Raw genomic sequence first — 19,938 nt, 5'->3', positions numbered from 1 at the left:
AACTTAAAGACCAGATACAATGGCTTGTACCACTTGCACAAATCAATATGTTCACCAGGTTACAGTGGAAATACAATTTCAACATTTGATTGTATGGACAACTTGAAGAACATGTTAGCAATGCAGGAAGGAGGGCAAGCTAATAGTTCTACCAGACTAATGCTATACTACACCACAGAAATGTTTGCTTTAGAAAAGGAACGTTAAAAGGAACATTAATTGTTGGAGATTTATTGAAACCAAATTTGTAGCAACACTTACATAGTGCAATGTATCCCAGTCCTCACTTATCCCAGACAACCACCTGTATTGGTCGGCCAATGGAGTCAGATAAGACTTAGGGCCAAGCAGCATGTTTTTCACCAGACTGAGGGCCAAGCAGTACATTTTTCACCAGACTTGGGGCCAAGAAGTACATTTTTCACCAAGTAGTGCAAACAGCAAAACAAATTAAATTTATTTGCTCAACAAAGTGTAGTTACAGATTTTATTTTATAAACAGACTCTTCACACTACAACAAACAAAACACATGCGTAAAATCAATCCCAGTCATTTACACAAGTACGGACTCCCGGTGTGGTAATAGAGGAGTTGCCCAGCCATCTCAATTGGTTGGGGATACTGCTGTCACATATGAAGCCAGCTACTTTCCATTAACATAGGTGTCAAATACAATGGCACTGTTTAAATCATATTAAACATACCAACTATTTTGGACAGTTTAAGCAGCTGTTTGTACTTTGTTAAAGTGTGATTACCTGTCATTAAATCTCTGCAGTCATCCCTTCTGACTACAGGCACCAAGCCACTGACATGTCCTGCAATTGCTGCTTACATTTATTAAATGTAGTGATAAGGAGGGGTCTTGTTGGGCAGTGGTAGCATTCCACCAATGAGCAAGAAGCTCTGGGTTTGAGTGTCACTCCTGGACTTGATGGCCACAAAAGGTGCGCTCATAATGTGGCCAAACAGGTTGGTTATCAACCTGCAAATCCTTCCAATATGCGTTTGGTGGGTGGTAAGAGCAGGAGAGTCTACTGGTTAGCCAGAACCTGCAGAAGGCAACAGCAAACCACTGCAGTACCTTGCCAAGCATAACCATGGACCAGACATGAAACTGGCTAGGCAGCTGGGTACTTACAGCTCTCCACAGGTGAATAAGATGAAAAGCTTCCATTTCGCATAGCTTGCCTATTGCCACTGAGAAAGAAAATATTACAGGATAGGAAATAGAGAGGTAAGAGGAAGTAACCTAAGAAAATAGCCAGTTGTCCTGTAGCTTACCGAAACCCACCACGGACAAGGAGGAAGAAGACATGAAACGTTAACAATCCTGACTATGTTTAACCTTATGTGTGTGCAGATAAATGTTAAAATGAAATTGTTAGCTTTGTGTGAAAACCAGGAAAGTATTCTTGGAGCACAGCCAGAATAAAATGAACTTTGTGCGCGATTAATTACATAAGTATGGTGGCCAGCTTGTTTTTTAACTTCCCTGTTCTTTGTATTCTATGTCTTGTAGGCTGTTGATTGTGTTCTAATTTGATGCAACATGTCTTGTAAACAACGCTCCTCGGACAGCTGTTCTCGTTGCATCCTGAGAGCCACACTCAGTGCCATGCGCCGCCATATGAACACACTTGACTTCTCCCTCCAGCAGCACCGCTGCGCCCTATTTCTAAGCTGCCCGTGCCCCCAGTTTCATTTTATTCTTTGTCTCATCCGACGCCTCAACAAGAAACTTTGTCTCTTTCTTTCAGGTGCAAAGGAACGCAAGCTCCAACAACTCATCGACACCAACGCCTATCCAGGATCCTCCACCCCTGCCTGTCCCTCTGTCCCCATCCCGTCTTCCAATCCCAGCCCCGGCCGTGTATTCACCATACCCCCTGACCTTCCCCTCTCCAATGCTGAATGTTCAGTGCTCAGCAAAGGACTTAGTTTCATACCCTTGCGCCCTCATCTCAATGAATTTCGGGCTCGGCACGATGCTGAACTCTTCTTCCGCCGCCTTCGTCTCCCTGCTCAATTCTTTGGGCAGGAGTCCTCTCCCCGTTCAACGGATCCTTCTACCCGCCTCCAATATTCGCCCTCCACCTGGACCCCTCCCTCTGGATTCTTACCTTCTCTTGATCTTTTCATTGAGAACTGTCGGCGTGACATCAGTCGTCTCAATTTCTCTGCTCCTCTAACCCACTCTAACCTGTCTCTCTCGGAACTTGCTGCACTCCGTTCTCTCAGGTCCAACCCTGACATTGTCATCAAACTTGCTGACAAGGATGGTGCTGTTGTTGTCTGGTGCACTGACCTCTACCTCCCAGAGGCTGAGCATCAACTCGCAGACACTTCCTCCTACCTCCCCCTGGACCATGACCCCACCACTGAACGTCAAGCCATTGTTTCCAGGACTGTTAATGACCTCATCTCCTCTGGAGATCTTCCACAGCTTCCAGCCTGATAGTCTCCCAACCTCGGACGGCCCGCTTCTACCTCCTACCCAAAATCCACAAACAGGACTGTCCCGGCAGACCGATCGTGTCAGCCTGTTCCTGCCCTATGGAACTCATTTCTTGCTATCTTGACTCCATTCTCTCTCCCCTTGTCCAGTCCCTTCCCACCTACATCCGTGATTCCTCTGACACCCTACATCATATCAACAATTTCCAGTTCCCTGGCCCCAACTGCCTCCACTTCACCATGGATGTCCAATCCCTCTACACCTCCATCCCCCACCGGGATGGTCTGATGGCTCTCCGCTTCTTCCTCGAACAGAGGCCCAAACAATCCCCATCCATCACTACTCTCCTCCGTCTGGCTGAACTTGTTCTCTCACTGAACAATTTCTCCTTAAACTCCTCTCACTTCCTCCAAATAAAAGATGTGGCTATGGGTACCCACATGGGCCCCAGTTATGCCTGTCTCTTTATGGGGTATGTGGAACATTTCTTGTTCCAGTCCTACTCTGGCCCCCTCCGACAACTCTTTCTCCGGTACATCAATGATTACTTCGGTGCTGCTTCATGCTCTCGTCTGGACCTGGAAAAATTTATTAATTTTGCTTCCAATTTCCACCCCTCCATCATTTTCACATGGTCCATCTCTGACACTTCCCTTCCCTTCCTTGACCTCTCTGTCTCAATTTCTGGTGATAGACTGTCCACCAATATTCATTACAAGACTACCGACTCCCACGGCTACCTTGACTACAGCTCCTCACAGCCCACTTCCTGTAGGGACTCCATCCCATTCTCTCAGTTCCTTCGCCTCCGTCGCATCTGTTCTGATGCCGCCACTTTCAAAAACAGTTCCTCTGACATGTCTTCCTTCTTCCTTAACCGAGGTTTTCCACCCACAGTGGTTGACAGGGCCCTCAACCGTGTCCGGCCCATCTCCCGCTTATCTGCCCTCACACCTTCTTCTCCCTCCCAGAAACATGATAGGGTCCCCCTTGTCCTCACTTATCACCCCACCAGCCTCCGCATTCAAAGGATCATCCTCTGCCATTTCCGCCTACTCCAGCACGATGCCACCACCAAACACATCTTCCCTTCACCCCACCCTGGCGGCATTCCGCAGGTATCGTTCCCTCTGGGACACCCTGGTCCACTCCTCCATCACCCCCTACACCTCATCCCCCTCCCACGGCACCTTCCCATGCAACTGCAGAAGGTGCAACACCTGCCCCTTTACTTCCCCTCTCCTCACCGTCCAAGGGCCCAAACATTCCTTTCAAGTGAAGCAGCATTTCAATTGCACTTCCCTCAATTTAGTCTACTGCATTCGTTGCTCCCAATGCGGTTTCCTCTACATTGGAGAGACCAAACGCAGACTGGGTGACCGCTTTGCAGAACACCTTCGGTCTGTCCGCAAGCATTACCCAGACCTCCCTGTCGCTTGCCATTTCAACACTCCATCCTGCTCTCATGCCTACATGTCAGTCCTTGGCTTGCTGCATTGTTCCTGTGAAGCTCAACGCAAACTGGAGGAACACCACCTCATCTTCCGACTAGGCACTTTACAGCCTTCCGGACTGAATATTGAGTTCAACAATTTTAGATCATGAACTCTCTCCTCCATCCCCACTCCCTTTCCGATTCCCCCCCCCCACCCTTTTCCAATAATTTATATAGATTTTACTTTTCCCACCTACTTCCATTATTTTTAAATGTATTTCCATCCATTGTTTTATCTCTACCTTTTAGCCTTTTTTGATTCCTTCACCCCACCCCAACCCCACTAGGGCTATCTGTACCTTGCTTGTCTTGCTTTCTATCCTTAATTAGCACATTCCTCAGATAATATCACCACCTTCAACACCTCTTTGTCCTTCTGTCTGTGACATCTTTTGGTTATCTCCACCTATCACTGGCCCTCTATGCAGCTCTATTTGTCCCACCACCCCCCTTAAACTAGCTTATATTTCACCTCTCTTCTATTTTTACTTAGTTCTGTTGAAAGGTCATTCGGACTCGAAACGTTAACTGTGCTCCTCTCCACAGATGCTGCCAGACCTGCTGAGTTTTTCCAGGTATTTTTGTTTTTGTTTTGGATTTCCAGCATCCACAGTTTTTTGCTTTTAATTTATTTTCATTAATATTTTTAAATCTGGGGAATTAGAATGATCCTGCCATGGATTTTGATCCTCAGCTTTTAGTGAAAGCTGAGACACAAATTTAATGTTTTGGTATCTGCGACATGAGAATTGAACATTTTATGTTCATTTTATTTATCAGTCTTTGAAAAATTACAATAATGGTTACCTAAACACTATTTGATCACACATGAGTTTTAGCACAAGAAAGGGGCCACCAGTGATTTTGACAAAGTTACCGGTTTGAACATAAGTTTAAGAATATAATTCAAGATTAATGGAGACTCAAAATGTGCTGTTAACTCTCTGGAATTAAAACAATCGTTGAAATTTTAGCTAAGATATTTAACAAATATATATAGTTAAGGACAGTTTAACAGATTGAGAAAAACATCAGACTTTAAGATGCTATAAACTGCATTTGGTATATCTCATGATGAAGAAAAGGAAGCATTTTCAATTCCAATGGAAGTTACTCAACCAGAAGGTATTCATAATGTGCATTTATACTAACAAAAAATGCTAATTGTATGGGAAATCTGCTCATTCTTGCAGCACAAACTCTGACTGCTGATTTGAGGTTGAAGGCAGGTCAGATTACATAAGGAAGATACATCAGTGCACATTATATATGGGTCACCCTGATCAAAGATCAACTGAGATAATGGTTTTCAGGAAATGTTTGGTTCCAAAGGAAAAAAGTAGAGATTACTGACTGAAACATAACAGATGTAGCAAATGATCAATCCACCATCTCAAGTATCTTAATTGGAACAACTATTTTTCCTTCACAAAAACAGAATTACCTGGAAAAACTCAGCAGGTCTGGCAGCATCGGTGGAGAAGAAATCAGTTAACGTTTTGAGCCTTCACGGCCCTTCGGCAGAACTGAAGCATAGTTAGGAGAGGGGTGAAATATAAGCTGGTTTAAGGTGGGGGGGGGCGGGGGGGAGAGAGAAGTTGAGGGTGTGGTGATTGTGGAGATAAGCAAGCAGTGATAGGAGCAGATAATCAAAAGATGTCACAGACAAAAGGATCAAAGAGGTGTTAAAGGTGGTGATATTATCTAAGAAAAGTGTTAATTAAGAATGGATGGCAGGACACTCAAGGTACAGCTCTAGTGGGGGTGGGGTGGACAGACTAACAAAGTATTAATTGTAGATTTAAAAATAATGGAAAAAGGTGGGAAAAGAAGAATCTCTATAAATTATTGAAAAAAAAGGGGGAGGGGGAAGAAACGGGGTGGGGATGGGGGGAGGGGGAGTTTAAGATCTAAAGTTGTTGAATTCAATATTCAGCCCGGAAGGCTGTAAAGTGCCTAGTCGGAAGATGAGGTGCTGTTCCTCCAGTTTGCGTTGGGCTTCACTGGAACAATGCAGCAAGCCAAGGACAGACATGTGGGCAAGAGAACAGGGTGGAGTGTTAAAATGGCAAGCGACAGGGAGGTTTGGGTCTTTCTTGCGGACAGACCCAAAAGACCCAAACCTCCCTGTCGCTTGCCATTTTAACACTCCACCCTGTTCTCTTGCCCACATGTCTGTCCTTGGCTTGCTGCATTGTTCCAGTGAAGCCCAACGCAAACTGGAGGAACAGCACCTCATCTTCCGACTAGGCACTTTACAGCCTTCCGGGCTGAATATTGAATTCAACAACTTTAGATCTTAAACTCCCCCTCCCCCCATCCCCACCCCGTTTCTCACCCCCCTCCACCTTTTTTTTCAATAATTTATATAGATTCTTCTTTCCCCACCTATTTCCATTATTTTTAAATCTAAAACTAAAACCTTGTTAGTCTTTTCCACCCCACCCCCACTAGAGCTGTACTTTGAGTGTCCTGTCTTCCATTCTTAATTAGCACTTTTCTTAGACAAATATCACCACCTTCAACACCTCTTTGATCCTTTTGTCTGTGACATCTTTTGATTATCTGCTCCTATCACTGCTTGCTTATCTCCACAATCACCACACCCTCAACTTCTCTCTCCCCCCCCGCCCCACCACCTTAAACCAGCTTATATTTCACCCCTCTCCTAACTATGCTTCAGTTCTGCCGAAGGGCCGTGAAGGCTCGAAACGTTAACTGATTTCTTCTCCACCGATGCTGCCAGACCTGCTGAGTTTTTCCAGGTAATTCTGTTTTTGTTTTGGATTTCCAGCATCCGCAGTAGCTTTTAGCTTTTTATTTTTCCTTCATCTTACATTGAATCACTCTACATCACATTCTGAGAATCTTGTTTGATTCATGGCTCCTATGTGGCTCAATCATAATTGGTAAATAGAGACAGTAACTTCAGCAATTTTAACTACAATGCATGTCTTTTCACTTGCTCAAATAATTTCCTTGCAATATTAGGACACTTGCAACTGTATTCCTTAAAAAGATTCACGCTGAGGAAATAGGAGTCAAGTAGCTATACAGACCTATCACTGGCCCTCTATCCAGCTCTACCGGTCCCACCCCCCTCTACCAGCTTATATTTCGCCTCATTTCTATATTCCCTCAGTTCTGATGAAGAGTCATACGGACTCGAAACGTTAACTGTATTCCTCTCCGCAGATGCTGTCAGACCTGCTGAGTTTTCCAGGTATTTATGTTTTTGTTTAGACATAATACTTTTGTACATGATCGGGGTTAGAACTAAAATTTAGATTTCGCTGTCAATGATAGGGGGGCAAGTAGAAATTTAAGCAACAGCAATTCCCATAACTTACTAAAGGTTGATACTTGTTTCATTTCAAGGTTACTTAAGAGTTCTAAATAAAAGGAATTCCTTAATAAAACAAAACTGGAGCTTCAACCATCTCATTTCTCGGGTAAACACAATAGATACTTGACAAAATTGGTGCTTTCATGTCATGTGTTGGTGCTCCAATACAATATACTATGGTATCAGGACACAGGTTTATCCCAAATTTTCCAAAACTCAAGCTCATGATTTTTCTTATACCGCCAGGGAAAAATCAAGAGCCAGCCAGATATTTTTACAACAAAAACTGAAGGAGGAAATTAAATTAACGTGAATTATCACATCTCAAGGAGAGTACAAAGGCCTGAAGCAGGTAACTCAGGTACAGACATTCATGGGTTATTGTGTGATCCATAAGGAACTAGAAAGGAGAGGATGAGGAAATGAAAATACGTTAGCAAAATGTGAGTTAGTGCGCTGCCTTTTCAGTTCTGTGATCAAGGCTTGAACTTATCTAAGACCACCGATAAAAGTGCTGTGCTGAATCAGCTACAAGGGTCTTGGGCAAGATGAGTTTGGGCAATCTCAGTCCAAGTTTCAGTGGATTCAAGTCCATAATACAAGACTGTCTATTGTTTTACAGCACTAATAGGCTGTCTGGTCTGAATTTTACTGATCAGGCAGATGACCTGACATCAGGGGGATATCCAGGTAGGGGGCATGGATGGGCAGGTGGTTGGGAGTTCCTTAACGATTTTACAAGTGCCAATTAAGGGCTGTTAGGCAGGGCAGCTGGCCAATTCAGCGTGGTGGACAGGTCAGAGTGCGGGCAAGTCATAGTGCTGGCAGCTCACCGTAAAGCACGATTTTTAAAGGCACATGTGCAGCATTCAGGGAAAAAGGAGGGGGTCTACGGCAACGGAGGCAGTGGAGGAATGGCTTCAGCACGAGGAAGGGTCACTTCATGGTTCAGTGATGCCTACCTGCAGGCAGCAAGACAACAGAGAGGTGACATGTTTCCAGCAGACAGGAGGAGGAGACCAGCACGCCTGACCAAGAAGGTATGGTTGGAGGTGGCAGACATAATGAGCAGCCAAGGGGTCATTGCAAAAACCTGGATCCAGTGCAGAAAATGATTTTATGACATGCTGCAATCTGGAAAAGTGAGTGACTTTTAGAGCTGCAAACTGGAGGCCCAGCATGAAATAAAAGGTGCCCATGAAAGCAGTCCATGTCCAAATGCAACAAGACCTGAACAATATCCAGGCTTGGGCTGACAAATGGCAAGTAACATTCGCACCACAGAAGTGTCAGGCAATGACCATCTCCAACAAGAGAGAATCTAACCATCACCCCTTGACATTCAATGGCATTACCATCGCTGAATCCTCCACTGTCAACATCCTGGGGGTACCATTGACCAGAAACTGAACTGGACTAGCCATATAACTACTGTGGCTACAAGAGCAGATCAGAGGCTAAGAATCCTGTGCCAAGTAACTCACCTCCTGACTCCCCTAAGCCTATCGACCATCTACAACGCACAAATCAGGAGTGTGTTGGAATACACTCCACTTGACTGGATGAGTGCAGCTCCAACAACAGTCAAGAAGCTTAACACCATCCAGGACAAAGCAGCTGCTTGATTGGCACCCCATCCACTCCCTTCACCACTGATACACTGTAGCAGCAGTGTGCATCATCAACAAGATGCACTGCAGGAACTCACCAAGGCTCCTTAGACAGTACCTTCCAAACCCACGACCGCTACCATTAGAAAGGCAAGGGCAGCGACACATGGGTACACCACCACCTGGAAGTTCCCCTCCAAGCTACTCACCATTCTGACTTGTAAATACATAGCCATTCCTTCACTGTTGCTGGTCAAAATCCTGGAACTCCCTCCCTAACAGCACTATGTACCTACACCACATGGTCTGCAGTGGTTCAAGAAGGCAGCTCACCACCGCCTTCTCAAGGTCAATGAGGGATGGGCAATAAATGCTGGCCTAGCGAGCGACGTCCACATCGCATGAATGAATTTTTAAAAATGAAATGCGAGGCCAGGTGGTAGACCAATGCATGGGGCAACACCAGGCACCAATATCCACATTGAGATGCCCTGTTCACATGCACCCAAACCCCACAGTAGGTCCAGGGTAAATGCTGCATTGAGATAGCTGACTGGTCACGTGCCAACACCATCCCAGCAATGTGGTGCTGCACATTTACAGTGCCACAAAATGACAAGCACAAATGGGCATGAAACAGCAGTGACACTGTATATGTCTGTGCTTTCAGGAGAAGCACACTCAGAATGCCAGGGAACATCGACAAACCAGAGCTGGAGTGCCTTACATTGCCATGGTGACACTGACAGATGAGGGGGCCATGGATGGGTCATGGCGTGGCAGCTTGTCGCCGAGAACACACGAACACAAGTAATAATTGCCTATGGGGTGTGGGCATTGCTGGCTAGGCCAGCATTTATTGCCCATCCCTAATTACCCTTGTTTAGAGGGCATTTAAGAGTTACATGTAGACCAGGCCAGGTAAGGATGGCAGATTTCCTTCCCTAAGGGACATCAGCGAACCAGGTGGGTTTTTACGACAATTGCCAATGGTTTCATGGTAATCATCAGACTTTCAATTCCAGATATTTATTGAATTAAAATTCCACCATCTGCCGTGGTGGGATTCAAACTCGGGTCCCCAGTGAATTACCCTGGAATACTGTCTCTGGAATACTAGTCCAGTGAAAATACCACTATGCCACCACCTCCCCACATGGCCCATCGAGCCTGTTCTGCCATTCAATACGATCATGGCTGTTCTTGGGCTTCAACTTCATTTTTCCACCTGCTCCCCTTAATTCCCTGAGACACCAAAAAATCTGTCTATCCCAGTTTTAAATATATTCAACGGTGGAGCATCCACAACCTTCTGGGGTAGAGAATTCCAAGGATTCACAACTCCTTGAGTGAAGTAATTTCTCCGCATCTTATTCCTAAATGATTGGCCCCTTATCCTGAGACCGTGCCCCCATGTTTTAGATTCCCTGGCCAACGGAAACAATCTCTTAAGTATCCACCCTCTAAGCCCCTCCAGAGTTTTGTAGGTTTCAATGAGATCATTTCTCATTCTTCTAAACTCCAGAGAACATAAGCCCAATTTACTCAGTGAAGCAGGTGTAGAAGCAATGGAGAGTGATAAACTGATGGTTGCATCTAACATTCCCTAGGATGCAAGGCCATCTCAAGACACTGTGTCACATATTCCAGCGCACACTCCATCAGTACAGACACACAAAACAGTGGGCTTTGTTGTGCTTGTAGAACAGGTGGCATAATCTGTTGAGTACGGTATAGACATGGAGGAGGTGGTATTGGAGGCAGTGACAGCTGCAGCCACTTCCGCTTGGAGGAATGATGACAGGTATTGGGTGTCACTTCCAACTGGCATCAAATTCTGTTCCAGCATATCACAGTGCTCTGCCAACCACCTGCCTGGAGAAACAGTCTTCGTAGACATTGGTGCTTGGACATTTCCATGAAGCTGAGCCTCTGACAGTACACCTGTTAAGTTGAGTTGTGCCTTCTGTGACCAAGAGACCCCCATGCAGCCTCTTTATGCATATCCAGTGGCTTCCTCAATCCACTGGAGCTCCCCTGGCCCACTGCACAGACGCTCCATGTAGCTGCATCCCCATCTCTGTACTACCCTCCTCCTTACTGGAGGAAGTCAAAGTCTGAAAGCACTGACCCCATAGCTAATTGAAGCCTCCACTGTGGTGAGGCTTTCAAGTACCTTGTCCCTTTTCCAGTGGCTGCTGTGGACCTGGGAGACACTTTACCACCAACAGGAGTTCACTTTTCCCCAGCCTCTGCAGTACCTCCAAACTGAATAGCATCACTTCAAGACACAGCCTATAGACAGCCTTACAACATGGCTGTCAGTTTCCTCCACTGCTCAACTGCCACTCAAATCTCACCTCCTCTGAGGAGGTGTTATTGAGTCTCTGTACATCCTGTCTAGTCATATAATTGGAAAAAGGTAGGAAAATACCTGACAATTGGCTGTTTAACAACTATAATTGCAGCACATGAACGTGTCTGCCACTGCTTCAACCCGCCATCCACATCTGGTAAATTTGGTCAGTGGCAGGAAGATATTGGAGCCCACACCATTTTACTGCCACTGCCTCCCACCCCCCTCCCCATGATTGCCTCCATTCCCTCTGTCATGGGTCCAGTAGAATTCTGATCTTTCGCTCAGAGCCCACAATGATTACTGGTGTATCCTTAGCCTTTGATATGGTTGATCACACCATCATCTTCCAGTGCCATTCTTCCGTTTTCCACCCGAATGTAGTTCCCTCACTAGTTCCAAGCTTTCCTCTCCGGTCCTCGTCAATCTCCTACAATGGCTTCTTTTCCTATCTTCCACAGTTACCTCTGGAATCCATCAAGGATCTATCCTTGGCTCCTTCCCATTTCTCATCTACATGCTGCCGCTCAAGGATATTATTCAAAGGCACAATGGCAGGTTCCACATGAATGCTGATGATACCCAACTCTACACCACCACACACACCCTCTTTCAACACCTCCACTGCTCAATGTTATCAGACTGCTTGTCTGACATCCTGTCCTGGATGGGCAGAATTCTTTTCCCAATTAAACAGTGCAAAGACCAAAACCAATGTTGTTAGCCTTGTTCCCTACTAATGGTTTCAATCCTCTCTTTGACCATTGTCTCAGGCTGAGCCAGACTGTTTACAAGAGAGAAAATGATCAGGGGTCATGAATTTCAACTAGTCACCAAGAGTAATGAGAGGTGCTGGGAGAAATTTCTTAAGCACAGTGTTAGAACATGGAATGCTTTGTCACTGAGAATGCTTTGTCATCAGGAATGACTGAAGCTTGAACCATTGCACCTTTTAAGGTAAAAATGGATAAATATTTGCAACAGAGGAAAATATAGAGCTATCTTTAGACTTACACTGCTTTGGCAAAGAGCTGACATAGACATGATGGGCCAAATGGCCACCTATTGTGAAACAGTTCTATGGCTCTCTGCCTCAACACTAAATTCAGATTACTATACCTGACTGTTAGTTTGATTGTCAGTCATTCACACTAACTGAATGAGAGACTGCTAATCTATTGCCCATCAGTGTCAAGTTACAAGCAGATCTCTGCTGTGGTTCATATTCAGAGAACCTGACTCAAATTTTGTTTGATAACACTCCTGTGAAGCACCTTAAGACATATTACTACGATATAGGCATATATGAAAATGCAAGTTGTTGTTGATTATGACTATAAAATATTTTACTTATAACCAAAGATAAAAGCAAAAAAACTGCGGATGCTGGAAATCCAAAACAAAAACAAAAATACCTGGAAAAACTCAGCAGGTCTGACAGCATCTGCGGAGAGGAACACAGTTAACGTTTTGAGTCCGTATGACTCTTCAACAGAACTAAGGAAAAATAGAAAAGAGGTGAAATATGAAATATTTCCGCAGATGCTGTTAGACCTGCTGAGTTTTTCCAGGTACTTTTGTTTTTGTTTTACTTATAACCAACCTTGAGAGAAGAGAATTTCATACCATCAGTTTGTTCTAGGTTCTAAACACAGCTCTCAAACTGTTTGCTGACCATATTCACCTTCTTTAGGAAACATTTAGGTAAAGTACCATGCCACCAAGATCACAGGCATCAGCCACTGCAGCTATCAAATTGATTACCCCCGAACTACAGCTTGTTTGAGGGACAAATCCAGAGTGTATGAGGACACCTGAAATACCATAACATTTTTCTTGGCAGATCTGAGATGGAAGGTTCACATTTTACAAAGTTTTAAAATATGCTGAAATTTTTAAAGCAAATATATACACTGGCTCTTGGATGAATTTTGGGATACGTTTTTGAGAACAAGTACAATTGCGTCATAAAACCTACCATCCTTATTTGATAAATATTTCAATTGAATTGCCAACAACACAGCAACCACCATACATTGCCAAAACAGAGTAATGACTGTGGAATTGTACTACAGTGGAAGGACATTTAAAATCAAAATGTAATCTATTTCTAACATCATAAAAAGCAAGAGGCCTTATGCACATATCAGTTGCAATTGCAGAGAAACATCTGCATTACCTAAGATTTGTAATATTTCATGGGGAAATTTGTATATCATTCATGATCACTTAAGTGTTTTAAAAAATGAAGAACTGAGGAAAAAGATACAATCAGAAAATGGCTATCAACAATTGCCACATCAAGGAGGCTTGTATTGTGCCAGCTAACGAGTAAATACACCCTATACTTACACTTGAGATGATCCAGCTCACTTTCATGTTTTCTGCTGGAGGCCCTTGCCTCTGCCAAGAGGTCTGCGGTGGGGTGAAGTAGAAGAGAGGCAGAAAGTGCAGTTGAAACAGAAGCCAGCAAACATAGAACACAGAAAAGCAAGAAAGGCTGCGTGAGAATGAAACAGAAGCCAACATGAAAGCCCTATCCCCTAAAGTGCTGGCTTATACCTGTTTTTAAAAATGGGTAAGTGTGCAGAATTTAAAGTTCCACATTTAAATCAAATCCCCAAAATGTATACTAAAGGTTTAAATGTAGTAGGATCTTCTCTAATTGCATACTATTTGAACAACTGTATATAAGGGCTCTTAGCCACACAATTCATGTATTTTGCTCCTTGTAGCCAAACACAGTGTTCGTAAGGTGTCTGCCACATGCATCAAACTATGAATAAGTGTTGTGACTAATCAATCAAATATGACTGACACTTGTTTGAAGTGTTTTCATGCCTTCATTTTGATTCAGGGTTTCATTTGCAACCATTCTTAATTTCAACTTGTTGGGATTGAAAACAGTGCTGCTTCTTTGAGATATGTTACTTTTAAAATCATGGATTACCAAAACTTAAAGTACATTTGACCATACAAAGGAAGGAGCAAAACAGGACTTGAATGCACAGTTACCAATCACCACTTTTGTACTGCCTTAAGAGTTTCAGATCAAGACTGTTAATACAGTATATTCTGTGACAGTTCAAGACAGAATGAAGCACAAACACACACATACACAAATATGCTTTGGCCACAGCAATTTAATAAATTAGTGCATGGACTTCCAGCTTTATTTTTGAATTTTAATTTTGAGGAAGTGGAGGGAAAGACAAAGGTGAGGAATGAATAAAGTATTAGTCACCGTCTGGAGTGAAACAGTGTGCAGTGCACGCCCAGCTTTAAAGTTCCATTTGCACTATGAGATGCAAGTGATTTTTGAAGCACATCTTCCTTTTCAAATATGAATCTGCATTTGCTTAGCGATTTTTTGGGGCTTTTCATACAGTAAATACAAATACCAATTCTGAATAATTGGGCAGGTAGAGAACAATAAATGCACAGTATTAATAACAACTACTCAAATGATAATGAAAAATATATCTCCCCATTGAAATCTTCTCAAAGATGTATGAAACAGAAAAACTAATTTAAAAAAAAATTGGTGGATATGTCTTATTGTTGCCAACTTTATGAAGTATATAAATGATTGATGGGCATAATCTGCATAATTATATAAATTTGCTTGTACATTTTTGGTGAGACAGGTTTTATATTGAAAAGGCAGACTAAAGAAGGATATCTCAATTTCTCTTCCCAATAAAGGCAAGAAAAAAGGCAAACAACATCCAATTTGAAACAACAAATTCATTTGAATTAGCTTAATAATAATAATTTGAATTATCCTAATAATAAATAAAAACTTGAAATGTCTCTAATCATTTGCTTCTGTAACATCAAGAATGAGTATGCATAAAACACTTCATGTTATTGTATGCAGATATTTCAAAAAATCAGTACATTAAAGTTATTTGATTTTCCAACTTTTCTAATGTATGATGATTACTGGATATTAAAAAAAACTGCAAAAATCCAATGCAACTTAACATAATCTCAACAAACCGCTTACTCCCCTGACCCTAGGGGTATTTGGTTTATTTAAATTGTGATATGTGTCTGGTGTGTATCATGGTACAGAGACTGAATAGGTAGTATTTTGAAAGACACATGATACTGCATAGATCATTTCTGCTACACAGTCTAACATGAAATGTGCCCTGCACATCACAAATTGGAGCAAGCCTTTCACAACACCTACTGCTTATCTACCCCTCCTCACCGCTTTTCCCCCACCCAAATTAAACTTCCATGGTCTCAAAATAATTCTGAATAATCAGTTGTGTACCTGTTTCTCTATTGGTTACCAATTGAACATATTTTAAACTTTAAAAAATACATAGACTTAACAAGATGAATTACTTGTATGGATGCATTTATGTATTAGATTTATAAGACTGGTGATTGCAAAATAATTTTAAATGCTCAGTACAGGTTTTCATGACAACATTCCTGAACATTTTCCAAGCTACAAAAGAGGTTGAGTCCTCAGAGAGTTCTCCCTGACCTCTTTCTTCCGGTATGTTGATGATTGTGTTGGTGCTGCTTCCTGCTCTTGGCCAGAATTGGAAAATTTCATCAACTTTGCTTCTAAATTCAACCCCTCCCGAAACTTTGCAGGTTCCAATACTAATTTTTTCATTCCCTTCCTTGATTTCTTTATCTCCATTTCTGGGATAGGCTATTAATGTCTACTAGAAACGCACTGAATCCCAAGAGCTTGATTATGCTTCCTTCCACCCTGATTCCTGATTAAAGACTCTATTCCATTCTAACAGTGGGTCCTGCAAACAAATTTTTGGGATACAATGCTGCTACTTTTCAACCCCATCATGGGGCACTGCTGTATTCTATTATGAAAGATATCCTTCTGATATTAGGGTGTCTCACTTCAAATTCCAAAATCCAGGTAAGTAACTTATCTGCATCTGACTTTCCACTGTCTTTGTTTCATCAACCCTTTGAAAAGTTGGGGCTAACCTGAACACATTGAATGCCTGATTTCATTTATAGACATCATATTATGGATGTCAGTCTAAATTAAGTGTAATTCTGGTGAACAGTTTGTGACTTTTGTTTGGTTTTAGAACAAGGATCTCAAGCATATTTTGTAATCTGGTGATAACAGTTATTTGATTTTGCTTGTGTTCATTTTACTTTTTAATAAATCTGATTCTTAGTTTTGAGCCTGAGATATTTGGCTGAATTTTTCAAGCCCTCTGGGGATAAGGTGGGGAGGGGCAAGATGGAAGGTGGCGGATGGCCCTCCCACCCGAAGGGCAATCAGGTCTCTTAGGTGCCCAATTTGGCCAAATAAGGGTCTCTTCCCTGGCCAGCATTTCAATCCTGGCTGCTTGCTGGCGAGCTTGGGGGAAGGCACTCTTTGACTTACAGAAGGGCCCCCTGGTGACAACCCTGACCTCACCAATCACTCCCCCCATACTCGCCAGGGCCTGCCAGACTGGCCCCAATGACCCTAGATCCCACTTACCTGGTTGGAGGGTGCCATCCTTCCATGGCATCCTTTTTTTCCAGGTGCAGTCCCAGCAGTGGCCAACTGCTGAGACCGCTGAGCTGCCAGCTCTCCGATTGGCTTGGGCGTGGGCAGCCATTCACGATAGGGACAGTCTTCTCAATTGGTTGCCTGTCCTTGATAAGATTCAGCCCTGGGTCCCACAGATCACCAAAGCAGAGTCAATCCCTGCATTTGGGCATGCTGATAGGGGACCAGTCATGAGAATAAAATTTGGCCCATACAGTCTGAGAGTTGTCAATCTATGGTAGAGATTTGGAGAATATGAAGCAGTTTCTACCTCATTAAATGATCTTATCAGTTGTATATAGGATTTATTACTCACTAGAAGCACTGTAATTTGCAGATGATTTGAAATATAAGGATATGCTTTGGTTCATAGTAAATAAGGGCGGTACTTCAAAAGCTTCTTTGGCAAAAGAATAAGTTCCGGGGGAGTCTGAATTGTAACATGCAGGAGTGAGCAAAGCATCAACCAACAAACTGGTTCAAAGGCTATTAAATGATGAAAATGAAGCTGAGATTTTCGTCAGACGAAAATACTGAATTGCAACCATCTGCTAACTCACTACCAGCATAGCTGAATTGTGGAATGGTAATAAAATTCCCATTACATTGCACAGTAAATCAAGATCTGTACAATCTTAAAAAAGGTTTTATCTTGATGGTTCCAAACAATATGATGTAAATAAATTCTAACAACATGGACAATGAAAGCTTCCATGAACAAAACACAAACTTAAAGTAACAAACTGAAACCACTGCAAATCAACAAAAATCACATTTAAGAGGAACTTGCAAACTGACAGATACCCCATTTATCAGATAAAAATAAACCAATCAAGTTCCAAACACCTGAAAAAAGTGGATTAGAAAAGCATGATTGGCTGGAATTTCAGAAAACTTTCAGAAACTGTTCCTTATTGCCACCCGGTGGCCAGATCCTGATAGCAAAATTGAATGGGAAATGTGGACAAGACAATTTAGAGTCATAAATGGTGACACAAATGCTTCACCAAAAATTGGCAATATGCACTTGTGGGCATGAATTCTAATCCTATCCAAGTATTTTTTAAACATAAAATATCTTAAGCAATTCATTTATTCATTTGTTATTGTTGGGTGATAGCCCTGACTCAGAATTGCCTCTGAATCAGAAGGTAGAGCTATCAGACCCCACTTCAGAGACTTGAACCAATCTAGGCTGATAGTTCAGTGCAGTACTGAGAGGTTCCTGCACTACTGGGGGTGCTGCCATTTGGTGTCTCAAAAGCACTTCATGACACTTTTCAAATTAGAAAAGGCCAGTTCTCCAAGCATCAGGCAGTATCACAGATTATTTGGCTATGTGTGAAATTAGCTGCCACGTTTCCTATATTACAACAGTAACTACACTACAAAAGAACTTAATTGGCACTTTGGGACCTCCTGAGGACACAAAATGATATAAATTCAAGTTTTTTCTTTATTATGCAGCGAACAAATCAAACACCACTATGAAGTAGAAGTAGCATAACAGTAACGGTGTAATAAACTGACTTAGACATTTATTTGAAAAAACATATTGTAATATTAGAATTATATCCAAGCAGATCACTGATTTATACACTAGGCCAAAGCAAAGATTTTCAGTGTTTGGGTTGCAAGATCTCAACTTTAAATATTTAACAATCAAAACCCTTCAATTTTGAACTCTTGTCCACAGATCAAAACCAAAATCACCGCAAAACCACCATGTAGATACAATCCTATCCGTGGTATTACAACCAAGAACTTCATGTCCCTAAGTAGATCACCAATTATGGAATAGCAGCATAGTGATTATATTGTTGGACTAGCTAATGAACCAGATTTGTGTGTTCAAATCCTATAATGACAGCTGGGGAATTTAAGCTGAGTTAATTAAATAAATGTGGAATAAAAAGGTAGTTTCAGTAATGGTGACCATATAAAACCCATCTCCATGTTCCATGTTTACTCATTAGCATATCAAGCGAGAATTTGCATTTTTAGATAGATGACAGGAGATTTGAATTTCAAAGAAATTTTAAGCTCGTTTACAATTAGCCAAATAAGCCAGGCTAAGGAATATATGTTTATTTTTCCCAAAGGTTACTGACAATAAATAGTAGCAACATGAAAGTTTTCATATTGTGAGGAAGATACAGTTTCAAAGACATACGAAACAATAGAATTTACGTATTAAGAATAAAGAAACATACATAAAGGAGAATGAGGCTGTGTGTCAGGAGAAGGCATATGAGATCTAACAGAAGTGTGTGAAATAGCCCTAATGAAGCCTCCAGTATGTGTGCATAAGTCTGCTGTCCACCTGAAAACTGAAGCTAGAAATGCCGTTTGGAATTCCACTGTCCAGGGTATTGTGTTAATTTGCTGGATCTGTTTAAAACCTAAAATCTATCTCACACCATTGTTTTAAAGGGGGTGTAACTGGGAGTCAGGTTAATTAGGAATTGTAGGAGTTATTATAGTAATAATTTGTAATCTTATGTATGTGCTTGAAATTTTTTCTTTTGTTAATAAATATTTTAATTTAGGTTGTTAAAAAAAATCTAAAGTCTTGGTGGACCTATTACTTCTGAATTCAGTGCACGCAGCTCAAAATAAATACAAATTGCAAAGCAATTATGATAGTGCGATCAAGTTTCCCTTGTGGATTTGGAACACCTGGCACACATCATCTACCATGTCATAACAGGCCATGCGGCTCAACTATTCCATGCCAAAGTTTATGCTCCACTCAGGCCTCCTCCAATCTTTTCTCATCTAAATTTATCATACTAACCTTTTATTCCTTTCTCCCTTATGTGCTTATCCAGCTTCTCTTTAATGCATCTGTACCATTCACTTCAACCGCACCCTGTAGTAGCAAATTCCACATTGTCGTCACTCTTTGGGTAAAGGAGTTTCTTCTGAATTCCCTGTTGGATTTCTTGGTGACTATCTTTTACTGATGGCCTCTAGTTATACTCTTCCCCACAAATGTAAACATGGGGCTGGATTTTCATCTTAGGCAAGAGTCAGGATTAGCGGGATTTCCTGATGTCACGATCTAGCCTCTTGACTGGCAGTGTCCGGCAACATTATTTCCATGGTGGGTGGTCTGGGACAGGCCAGAGTT

General features: G+C 42.3%; 1 protein-coding gene across 36 annotated transcripts in view; it reads right to left on the bottom strand.

Moving 5' to 3' along the window:
• The window catches only part of slmapa (sarcolemma associated protein a), a 235,928-nt gene that overhangs the window by 36,182 nt on the left and 179,808 nt on the right, over nt 1–19,938 (bottom strand). For 21 of the 36 annotated variants that reach the window (XM_078543552.1, XM_078543567.1, XM_078543556.1 and 18 more), the window contains one exon: nt 13,619–13,681. The exons of the other annotated variants lie outside the window; for them this stretch is intronic. In XM_078543552.1, coding sequence (XP_078399678.1) covers nt 13,619–13,681 — 63 coding nt within the window. The remainder of the gene's footprint in view (nt 1–13,618; nt 13,682–19,938) is intronic. 36 annotated transcript variants of the gene reach the window in all.

Source organism: Cetorhinus maximus, chromosome 6 (assembly GCF_964194155.1).
Source record: "Cetorhinus maximus chromosome 6, sCetMax3.hap1.1, whole genome shotgun sequence".
NCBI classification, from domain to species: domain Eukaryota; kingdom Metazoa; phylum Chordata; class Chondrichthyes; order Lamniformes; family Cetorhinidae; genus Cetorhinus; species Cetorhinus maximus.
This window is presented reverse-complemented; position numbering and strand designations above follow the sequence as displayed.